At 31.3% G+C, this 12,388-nt stretch overlaps 1 protein-coding gene across 19 annotated transcripts; it reads left to right on the plus strand.

Annotated features, from left to right (window-relative positions):
* Nucleotides 1-4,316: 4,316 nt before the first annotated feature.
* LOC114272437 (putative threonine aspartase) lies at nucleotides 4,317-10,517 on the plus strand. 19 transcript variants are annotated; one of them, XM_082906033.1, is made up of 5 exons: nucleotides 4,350-4,447; nucleotides 5,726-5,807; nucleotides 5,930-6,092; nucleotides 6,705-6,813; nucleotides 7,029-7,349. In XM_082906033.1, the coding sequence occupies exons 1-4, from the start codon at nucleotides 4,410-4,412 to the stop codon at nucleotides 6,764-6,766; spliced, it is 345 nt and encodes a 114-aa protein (XP_082762159.1). In that variant the 5' UTR covers nucleotides 4,350-4,409; the 3' UTR covers nucleotides 6,767-6,813; nucleotides 7,029-7,349. The 19 variants fall into 19 exon arrangements, 12 of the variants coding, with proteins under 12 accessions (XP_082762155.1, XP_082762161.1, XP_082762156.1 ...); XR_014350783.1 differs by lacking the exon at nucleotides 7,029-7,349 and having other exon boundaries at nucleotides 4,317-4,604; nucleotides 5,726-5,798; nucleotides 6,705-7,027; XR_014350784.1 differs by lacking the exon at nucleotides 7,029-7,349 and having other exon boundaries at nucleotides 4,317-4,604; nucleotides 5,726-5,769; nucleotides 6,705-7,027.
* Nucleotides 10,518-12,388: the final 1,871 nt, after the last annotated feature.

A 12,388-nucleotide genomic window follows, 5' to 3' on the forward strand; every position in this document is an offset into this window, starting at 1 on the left:
ATTCCAAGAATTTGTCAAAATACTTGAATTTTGCGGTTCCACACAAGGTGAAGATGATTAAGGTCTTTGTCACAAGTTTGCGTTTAATTTCATCTTAAAGTGCAGTAAAAGAAGATGAGTTTAAAAAAATTAGTATGTTTGGGATAATTTTTTAACTTTTTATGAAAAGATGTGCAAAAAAATAGAGAGAAAAGAGAATCTTTGACTTTTTAGTATGAGTTGTTGACTTTTTGGCTAATTTAGTAACTTTTTAACTTTTTGACTAAAAAGAAAGATTCCCAAACGAGGCCTAACGTTATTAATAACCTTACAAATCTAACTATTTAAAATGTTGACAAAAAAAAACAAAGTAAAGAGATTATAATATTGTTATTCTACCTCACCAAAAATTTCCTAATGGAATAAAATTGTTTTAGTTTAAATTCCTCCTATAACTTGTGGGGTAACAAATTTTATAAAAAAAATTTACATGCACACAGTGGCGTAGCTAGGAATTCTCCTCAGTGGTCATTCAGAGGGAGAGAGAGAACAAATGAAGGAATGCATCAATGACAATGCAACAATGGTTGTTAGAGAATGAAACGTTGATAGAGCAAATGAATGAACGAATACTGAGCTAAAATTGACACCACTAAACAATGAATAACTCTAAATATATGTGATATATGCGATATTTATCTAGATTTACTGGAATCATTTTGTTAAAATTGACACCACTAAACAATGAATACCTCCAAACACTGGGATCATTTTGTTAAAATCCAAAACTATTAAATAAAATTTCATATATATTTAAACAAAATTTGAAAGTTCAGTGGTGCCAATTGACACCACTGAATTGCACATAACCCCGCCCCGCCCCTGCTTGTACATGTGACAAGTAATAATAAAATTTTGTATTTAAAATAGGAATAACTAATATAATATTTGTGAGTTAAATTTTTTTTTGCAAAATTTATTAATTTGTGTACTGGTCTTTAGATGTCAAGTCGGCTCACAAATAGCAGTAAATTCACCAATTTTAGTGATTTGCTTGGTGAGAGGAAATGGTCATCACTTTGATTGGTCGTTTCAATACGACTTCTTACAACAATGGTTGAAATTAAAATAAGAAATAAATAAAGAAAAGGTCTCAATAAGAAAATGAAGGGAAGTACAAATTTAATATCAAACTAATTGGATCCACATTTCGATCAGTTATAATTAGGGATGTAAAAAAAAATAAAAAAAATTGATCAAATTAATTGAATAGGATCAAATTGACTATATTTAATTTGTTTTTTTAACAACAATTGGCCTGTGAAATTTTTAAATTTGATTTTTTTTCAATTTTCAGTTCAGTATTAGTTCAAGTACCTTGTGTACCGACTAAATTGAAACCGATTATTTCAACATATATTTTTATATATATATATATATAATTTAATAATATAATGATATTAATAAGTAAAATAAATTATTAACCTTAATTAATTAACCTTATTATTTTTATAACCTAAGTTTGTAAACTCTTAAATTGTATTTGGTTAGAAAATTTGGAAAGAGATTTAGAAAGAGAATGAGAAAGAGAAAAAGTGTGTAAAACTAAGTGAAATGTAAACATATTTTATTCATATTTTACCTATCTTTTTTATTTTCTCTTTCTAAATCCCTTTCCAAATTCTCATACCAAATACAACATTATTATATATGACCTTAATTCTAACTCTTTATTCTTAAAACCTTAGTATTTTTAACTTTTTTTTTATTTTTATTTTCGTTAATCTAAGAATTAAAAAGTATTTATTAAATGAATGGATTGGATATGTTTGAAATGGTGGATATGGTGGACCAATAACTAATTTAATGTTTTTATATATATTAATAATTATATTTAAAAGTGCCTAAAGTTTAAAAAGTCTTAAACCGATAAAATCGCACCAAATCAAACCGTATCAATCAGTTCGGTTCGCTGCGATTTGATGGGAGAAGCGATTTGTATCGGTATTCAAAATAATAAAACTGATATTATCAATTCGGTAATTTTTTTTTTATCTAAATACCAACCATACCGAATTAATTACCTCCCTAGTTATGATTATTGTTTTCTTAGGCTATGATTGAATTTTGACAAAGAAAAAAATACTAATTGATAACAGAAAGTGACAAGTTACGATTTTTTTATAAATTTCTTTTCTGTTCTTTTCTTTTCTTTTTAATTTTTCTCTCTACAAATTGTTTCACAAATTCGAAATCTATATACAATCTTTCCATTCCCAATAGTCATTCTGCACATGATCACATTTTATAACATTTGTGGAGTCCATTAACTTCCTATCTAGAGGTAATTTTTACCTGATACATTTGGATCCATTGACTTTGTCTACTGATTAAAAAAAAAAAAAAAAAAAAAAGAATTATGGGTATATCTTTTGTACCTACTGATAAAAATGAAGAGTTAGTTAATAAAAATTGACAGTAAAAATCAATTGATCAAGAAGTCAGTCATTTTCGGCATATTGCAAACTTTTCATTGCCCCAACTTTGGTTTGGATGATTTTATCTGTTTTTGAGTGTCCAAGAATAAATCTGAATTAGTAGGTCTCCCTCAAATTAACCCAACACGAGCTGGGCCACCGAGTGAACCCAGAAAAATTATTTGGTACCTGGCACAAGTTGAGGTGATGTTCTGACTTGATTTCTATTGGTTAAAATAGTAAAATTCATCACTTGTATTTTTTTTTTTTTTTTTTAAAAGAGATAACAAAACAAGTGTCCCTGAATAAATGATGTAGTGCAATGCATTAAAACCACCAAATAACTATTCGACAATCTACCTGACACCCTCTTTTTGAGTTCAAAAATGCTAGAGGCCTCAAAAATTCTACCAAAAGTTCTACTAAATGTCTCACATGGGCGTGGGACCCACATGGGACCCACATTGTGTGGGTCCCACACCCATGTGAGACATTTGGTAAAACTTTTGGTAGAATTTTTGGGACCTCTAGCATTACTCTTTTGAGTTCCGATAACACTGACACGATATGCATGGTAGAAGTGAAAAATTATTTGGTGATCTTAAAATAAGGTCACGTGGCATTCCAACTTTATCTTTATTTTTTATTTCTTAAATTTTATTATCGTAATGGGTTCAATACGATTTTTTTTAATTTATTTAATAATTTGGACTTTGCAAAATTAGTATTGAAGTCACAAATATTATTAAAACAAAAAGAAGGCATATATGCAAGGTAAAATAAGACTTGAAAATAAGCTCAGTAGAATCAGACATACATGAATTGGGATTCACTGATCCAACAAGGTCCAATTATTATAATCGAAATATCATATCAACACTGAATTAATTTTGTTCAAATGAACCGTAAACAGAGATTTTAACATGAAAGGCCCTACATTAATTCTACAATCCAACAAGTTTATTTGACAATTTTTTTGTTTTTTTAAAGGACGAAACACACATAACATTAAATATTAAAACCAATTACATTAGTTGTCAACTCATGGACCGATTTAATTACATTTCTCCTTACCTTAAAAAATTAAAAAATTGTTAAAATATATTATACACTATAACAAAACTAACTATTTACGGCTTTAATTTTACGGCATACATTAAATGCATGTCGTAAGTAGTACATTCTATGACATTTTTTTTTGCAAGCCGTTAATAATTTTTCAATAACGACATACATACCATATAAATCGTTATTTCATATATTTATGACACTCAAAAGTATGTCGTAAAAAATGTATATTTTAACGGCATCTAAAAATATGTCATAAAATATTTACACTTAAGACGACATACATTCTATGACGTAAAATATTATAACTTTATACGGCATGCATTAGGATGTCGTGAAAACTTCTATTAAAAAAAATTTCAATCTGATTATTTGCTTTTAATTTTAAAAAGCTAACAATTTTCAATCAAACTTCTCACATTAAATTTTCCTAATTGAGGGCAACGTAAAAAATAATTTATACATTATTTATAGTGTATTCTTTTAAGGGATAATTGCACCCAGTGGGATTTTAGGAAAAAAAATTACATCTTCATAAAAAAGTTTATAATTTTAATTATTAATATTTATATTGCTTCTCATTGATTTGTAATTATTTTTTTCAAAAAATTATCTGAATTTGATATTTTCCTTCTTTTAATAATTTAATTTTCTGTTTTTAACTTTTTAGATGTGCCTAATCTGAATAAAAAGTAAAATATTTGTAAAAAAAAAAACAATAAAATATAATATATATGAAAATATATTAAATTTTATATTTCTTTGAATTTAGTGATTTTTTTAGAAAATTAAAAATATTTAGTGGTTCAACCTCTCTACAATTTCCTCTCTGATTCAACGTCGACCTAAAAGCTGAAGAAGAAGAAGAAGAAGAAGAAGAAGAGGATGAGGTTAAGAATGGAGACACAGTCGAAGAGGTCAAGGTTGAGGTCTCTGTATTGTATACCCACTCTATTTAGGCACATTGATAGTTAGTTAGGTCTCCCCTCTCACATACAACAAACACAACAAATCAACTATTTAGACAGTGCTCCATCTCCGTTGCCGTTGGTGATTGGGTCTCTCTCGCTTTAGATTCAGGTTCGCTCTTTCTCTCTGTGATCCTTGCTCTCTCTCTCTCTCTCTTTCTCTCTCTCTCCCATCGAAGACACTTACGAAGTCTCGACCTTCGTATTCTCAATGTAATTTCTATATCTATGCTCTCTTCTTCATCGATTGAAATTTTGGAAATCGAAACCCTAGTTTCGAGTTTTTCTATGATTAGAGCTTAAATCATGTATACTTGATGTGAGAGTTGTTTTTCTTGTTCTTGCTCATCATGAATTTTGTTTTTCTCTAATTTGATCCCAATTTATGGTGATTTTCTCATATTTGCTCGTTATCTCTGATCAGAACATTCCTAAGATTCGCAAGGTCACAATCTTAACCACAAAACAATAAGCAATGCTGGTTCTCATCAAACTACATAAGATCATACTCCCTTTATCTAGACTTTGAAATTGCAAGTTTCCTTAGGCACCTTGAAAGGTTTAATCAATGGTTGGATGCCTTGGTTGCAGATGGAATTGGGACCAATGAGAGAATAGAGACCTTATAGAAGAAGTTATATGGATTTCTATTGGAGCATGTTTAGTCCATCTTTGTTGTTAGTAATCATGGCTGTGTTTATCTTTGAATTTTGATATACAAATTACCTATTTCTGGCAGCATTGTCACAGTACTTGTTATTTATTTCTTTTGCATCTCAGTTTATATTTCATATTGTATATCATGTCCATGAGCTAGGAGTTGGGGATTTTTCATTGGAAATTATGAGTATGCAACATTATTTTGTTAGAGATGTTATGTAATGCATATTACGTGTGAATAGTGAATACGAATATGCCTTCTTCATATGTTTAGTGTTTGTAAAACTCAAATAAAGTGAAACCATGAAGGGTATGGGTGAAATTAGTTACAGTGATTTGGTTTTTAATTCAAAATTTGAAAGAAATGATTTATTGAGGAGTCCATTCCAAGCTTATGATAAATTAGTTTCTTACTTCAACAAATGGCATGCCCTAGTGAGATGCACTAACTTCTCTTTTTCTTGGCTACACTGGTGATCCTTGGTGAGGAGTTAGTGCATCAAACTAGGGCATGCCATTCGTTGTTCTCCCTCAGATTTTTTTTTCTTATGAGGCATTTTTTGTGTTTCCTAGCTTCTTGGTTGGTGAAGGTGCATGTATGTGGGCAAAATCCAAGGGTATTCCTTTGCTGGCAAGTATATCGGAGGTTGATGAAGTAAACTCTCCTAGTTTTTTGTTGTATCTGTCTAAATTTCCATTTCCCTATACATCAATATTTTTTCTTGAATATGTTGGTTTTAAGTTTCTTTACTAATTTGTTCTTTATTCTGGAATTAGTTATTATACTTGTTGTGCATCGTTTGGAAACAGTGGCTAGTTACAGAGAAGGCAAAAAGACAGTGGGAAAAATACAAATCAATGTTGGATGATGCAAAAGCCATGAAAGAAAAAATTGATGAAGAACTTTCTTCTGGCACTCAAGAGAATGCTGCTGTATCAGGTACTCCATGCCATTTACATATATCATCCCTTCTACTCTAAAATTGTTAGACGTAAGCGATCATGGTTTACAAGTTCTAGAGAAGTAATTGTGTGGTATAGTCTTTTATATATCATAATATGGATTGTTCAAACAAAGTAAATAGGTTGAAACTAATACAATTAAATGTTTAGCTTATAGGTCAAAATTTATGGATACTTGAACACCTTTTTTTTTTTATTTTTATTTTTTTTTAAAGTGAGATAGAAGAAAAAAAAAATGAATGGAGAATACAAAATGGTAATTATAGGGAATGCTTGGTTATATTTCAGAGTATTGATTGGATCACATCAGACTCTATTACTTCATTGTTCTATGGATATCTATAAGGAAAAAAACAACAGTCTTCATGTAGAAGAAGAAATGCAAGAAAACAAAAAAGGAATTCAATTTATTCTATGTAGCTTGACATTGGTGTTTTGCTGGACATTAGCATTAGTATGATCCATAGTGCCTATGACCCAGATAACCCAGTAATTGAACAGCAAAGGGTATGCATGATTTTAAAATTTCTCTGACACAGTCAAGGGGCATTTTTAACTAATCATTTTTTTAAACAAAAAAATTATATAGGTTGCTACTGTTCAAGGTCTTTCAGGAACTGGTTCTCTTCGACTTGCTGTTGCACTCATTAAAAGATATCTCCCTGGGGCAAAAGTTGTAATATCATCCCCAACTTGGGGTGAGTATTGTCAGTCTAATTGGTAAAATTTGTCTAAAGGTCTGATAATTTAAAATAAAGATCAATTTTCCAAGTAACCATAAGAATATTTTCAACGATGCTAGAGTTCCTTGGTCTGAATACCGCTACCATGATCCAAAAACAAATGGTTTGGATTTTGATGGGATGATATATGATATAAAGGTATTTTTGACACCATCATTTATTTCTTTCAGCTGGTAACGTAAAACTGCATTCCTTTCTTTCTGTTGGGGCTGGCTGCTGTTACTACTTGCTGCTGCATGTTGTTGTTATGAATCAAAGCTATGGTTTTTGGGGCTTGCGCTTGCTCTGCCTTTTCATAAAAATATGGCATATGCTAGTTTAACATTTCCTCACCAAAATATGGCATATGCTAGTTTAACTAGTCATAGGATTTGCTTTCACTTTGAATCAGGGCAGAGGTTTTGCTAGTTACAATTGCTGTCATGACTTAATGTTCATGTATTATTTTCAGTGGATTATGTGGTTCAATGATAGAAGTGATGAGCATAGTATTTCAAGTTTTTTCACAACTAAATTAACAGTTGAGTTGTTTCAATTATGCCTCATCCAAATAGCTGTAATATCATATTCTAACTTTTGGCTACCAAAAATTGGGTCTAACCAACCTTCCAACTAATGGAGGGTATAACTGATGTCATATCCTATGACTAGTTAGCAGGAGAAAAATAAAATTTGGCACACCCGCACACCATCTAGTGGTCAGAAATGGTTGGCCCTATAGCTTATCCCACTATTTACCTCATCCTATCTTAAACATTGAATAATATATATTCCTATCAGAGAAATTTAATCTTGGAATTATCATATATCATTTTAAGGATTAGTTATCCATCTATTCTTATTCAGATTAAATAAACACTCTAAAGAAGATAAATATAACAAAGAAAATGCCAATAGCAGCCCTTTGGCTTGTAAATAACAACAAAAAATGTATAAATAATGTGTAAAAATTATATTGAAATTCTAACTTTGTTGGCCTTTTCTTCTTCTAAAAGCATGACCCTATAGACGTAGACATTGATTTTTCTGTGCAAATTTTCCCATGCTTTTAGCATTATTGAGAGAATAAACTATGGCACTTCTTTATCAGTCTCAGCTTTGAAATTGATTTCAGGTCAGAATGGTTACAAAGATAATTAAGATTACAAGGAAATGATACTAACTGATTCTTTGTCACCATTTCATGAACAACTATCCTTTCTCTTCACCTCTAATGATATGTCATACATTTTTGCAGCTAAATCTTTTCCTTCTAGTTTTGAAAACTCTCTATTTTTTTTCCAAGTAGTTCAAGTAGCTCCAACTCCATGAAAGTTTATAAATGGTGGAGATATGGTGGTCTCAAAATGGCTTGTTGTTGTGTTATCTGTAGCAAGTGAAGATAGTGATGATAATGATAATTCAGTGACTGAGACTTGAGATGTTGACACCATGGTGTCTGATAAACAAGAAAGCTGATTGTTACAGCTAAGTGATGAGTGTTGCATTGCCAACAGCTGTAAAGGATGGTGATCATAATCATCTCTTGGGCACTATTGGATCCTAAAACTTGGACAGTGCTTTCATAGTGTAGATCATGTGATTTAAAACTCTAGATAAATGCATAATCAGATGGCAAAAATTTGCCATCTTTCATAGTGTACATCATGTTGATAAATGAATCTTATGATTTGAGTACTTTTTTTTTGATTTGTATGTTTGAGGTTGTTATCAGCTTGATATGATAGAAGTTGATGATGAAAATTAGTATGCAAGTTGTTTGGTATATGGATATTAGAATTTTTTGCTTACTTCATAGTTGCTACGCCTGCTTGGTTTGTTAACAGGTTGCATTTTATAAGCTACTGTCTACATAGTGTTAGGCTTGGTTATATTCCTGTATGTATATTATATATTAAAAATAACCTTATACGGCATATAAAATTATGTCATGAAAAGTGTAATGATTTATGATATGCAAGAAAATACCGTAAAAGATTATATACGACATACGACATGTAAAATTATGTCGTGAAAAGTGTGATGATTTATGACATGTAAGAAAATGTTGTAAAATATCATAGGCGGTATACAAAGTATGTCATAAATATATTAAAAATAACCTTCTACGACATGCAAAATTATGCCATGGAAAGTATGAAGATTTATGGCATCACAAAAATGTCGTAAAAAATTATATACGACATATAAAGTATGTCATTAATGTTTAATTTATTACTTTTTGCAACTTTACCTGTATGTCGTAAATGATGCTCAACTTTTTAGGGCATGTCATATAACGGCATTTGTGTGCATGCCGTGAAAGAGTTTTTACGGCATGCATTGCAAGCCATAAAAATTCAATTTTGTTATAGTGATATCACTTAATAATGGACGCAACCTGCCAATCCAATCCAGTCCCCTTTTGCTGAAGTAACTTTACTAGTACTTGACAATCTGTCTTTATAGTAACACTTTGTAACCGTTACCCCGCTATCCACCGAATAGCTTCCAAGCATGCTTTTGTTGAAAAATAATAATTTTTTAGCAATTTTAATTCAAAATTAAAGTGGGATTCAACCGCCGGTTGAGGTGGGTCTGAGTGGTTTTGTATTTTCTCAACTGAGAATATTACAATATAAAAATAATGAGCCGAAATCGTTGAGTTATGAATGAGAACCGTCTCATAAAGTGTGCATTAATAAAGTTGGACTTAGATTTAGATTTAGTCTTCGTTTAGACTGGGCCTAGACTTGTGCTTGTGCTTGTGCATGTGTTGGGTTTGGTCTTGAACTTAGACTTGGACTTAATCTTAAACTTGGACTAAGATATGTTGTGTTGGGCTTAGTTTGTCCGTGTGTTTGAGAATTGGATTTGGATCGGGTTGTGACCCAATATTAATATCCATTTTGTGATCTATCTAGTTGGTTTATTCAATCATTATTATATACATATTTATTTGTATATATTAAGCACATGAGAGGTTTAGACCTTTGTAACTCTCATCTTTTGATGATGGAGTTGATGACCATATTAGTGGCCATAGGATTTCAACCTTTGTAACTCTAGCCCTAATGACTAGAGTTAATGGCCTTGGTTAATGACATTTGATAGCTCTATTGATGTATAGCCTTCATGGTTATGGATTCCCCTACTTGTATAAATAGAGGCCCTTCCCCTTTAACTTGAAAAAAAGAATTTAGAGAGATTTTTTTATGGAAAATGAAGGTGGTGTTTTGAGATAAAAAGTAGGAGATATTTATTTTACACCAAAGAAAAAAATTTCCTATTTTCTTTTGCTAACCCCTTCTTTAGTTCTTGTTAGAGAGAATGCATCCATTATCAAGTTCGCCGAAACTATTCAGATGGTACTTCTGCATTAGTTGGTTTCAATCGTCATATCTTGGGAGATATACGCCGGCGTACCTCCAGCACTCACCAGGAGTCGGTGAATCTGTTTTAAGGAAACTGTGGTATCACACAGGTTGTGGTTTGCATCCTTTATCTTTTAATCTTCAAAGTTTTAAATTTAAATATTTTCTTGTATATTATTTTATATGTCCATTTGAATCCATCTTGTAATATGTTTCATGGTATAATCTAATTCATTCTTGTGTTTTTTTTAGTTCTATAGTTTATTGTATATTTCATTCTTTAATAATAAATAATAAAAATAATAATAGTTGTTTTGTTATTTCTATTTAATTTATTTTATATATTTTTCATGTATTATTATAGAAAAATACCAACAATCTTAAAACAGATTTTTTATAAATAGTTTTTGGAAAAACAATTTAGTTTTCATTTTAATTTATTCAAGTAACTCTTGGAATTAAAATTAATTTAATTGCCTAAAGTTATTGGATTGTTTTGAGTTGTTTATTTCTAATAATTTATTCATGAAATTTATTTTATGTTAATTAGTTGTTATTGCATGAGCTATTTGATTGTTAGTGTTTAAGTTGGTAGGAGTTTATAAAAATAAGAATTTTGTTATGTAAGTGTAGCTCGACTTTTTCGCGCCCCATTTCAAAAGTCGAAATAAGCCCTACAGTATCGGACTCCGCAGTTCTGAATCTGATTCCACAAGTGCAATATGAAATAGATAAACACCAAAGAGTCTAAATTCGGTGAATCTTTTGAAAAATCAATTTTGAATCAAATTGCCAAAAATGGACTGCTTTGCCAAATACAGAGTTGCTACCTAAATATTTTATTTTGGGAAAATTTAGGAAACCCATGACTCGTGCCAAAGGCCATGTGTTCATCATCACCAAGATTGTCTCGGCTTGGGAACTTAGGTACGAGAGGGGAAGGTCATGAATTGAGCAACCTCGCTCGCTCGATCAAAGATCGGCTTATACTAATCATGATATGAATCTTACTTTCAATTTATATGTTCTCGTTCTAGTTATTAATCTAGCATTACTATGTGATGCACACATATAAGTATAGACTAACTTGCAATAATTTGAACACTTGAGTCATTTTTGTTTTCTGAAAAGAGTTTGAATTTGCCACTTGAAAAGTGGGCTTAAATGTGCATGGCTCAAATTATTCCAATTCAAGCAATTAGCCTTCATCCACAGGCATACAAGCAGGTATGTCAATTAAGCAGTTAGCCTCATGGTAAACATGCTAGACATGGAAACAATCACACTTATGCAACGTGCTAAAGCGTAAAAACTTACCTCGTCCTTCAAGCCCAAAGAAAAACCAGTTAGAAAAATGCATGATCTTAACTATGCAATATGGCTAATGTAACACATACGATATGTAATTAAATAGGCTCGACTACTAATATGGCGTATGAATCAATTTGATAGTGTCACGACCCAAACCCGCCCCAATAGGTTTAGCATCGTAACCGGCCAGTAATCCTCGGATTACCGAAGACCTCTGAACAGATTAACAAGATTAAGGGGCTAGCGGAAGCAAATACATAAATAATATAGTTGTCCAATGAGTTGTGCTGACTTATATGAAACAGAATATTTAAAACTTTATATACATAACCGGTAGTCAACCATACATTATACTCACACACATTACAGTATTTTAAGTCCAGCCAACAGAATTAAAACAAGTCAAACATACACATAGAACCAACAGAACTTGAACACAGGACACTTCGGGAACCTCCACGTGAGGCACAATGGTTGGCTGACAACAGGATACAGATCCAGACAAAAGCCTTCGGGCTCGGGCTCCAGAATGCTCACCTATACATATATATACACACAATGAGCTAAAGCCCAATGAATAATATTAAGGTAAAGGGGTTAGTGAACGAAATCCAAACATATCATAAGCGGAAAACAGATCATAGCATAATCATTGTCATATCAGAACATAATAATGGCACATCTCATAGAACACATCACAGAACGTTTTCCGACTAGAGTAATCGGTTCCGGATATCGATTAAACACAAATCACCATAATGAAGTGGCTAACGAGATCTCGTAAACACATGAATGTCATGGACCCGCATTTTCATGCCATCCCCCATGACTTGGGACTATCTATGGATGCCATAATAGATTTCAAA

The sequence above is a fragment of the Camellia sinensis genome, chromosome 14, assembly GCF_055761805.1.
Source record: "Camellia sinensis isolate YWXY chromosome 14, ASM5576180v1, whole genome shotgun sequence".
Lineage (NCBI taxonomy): Eukaryota > Viridiplantae > Streptophyta > Magnoliopsida > Ericales > Theaceae > Camellia > Camellia sinensis.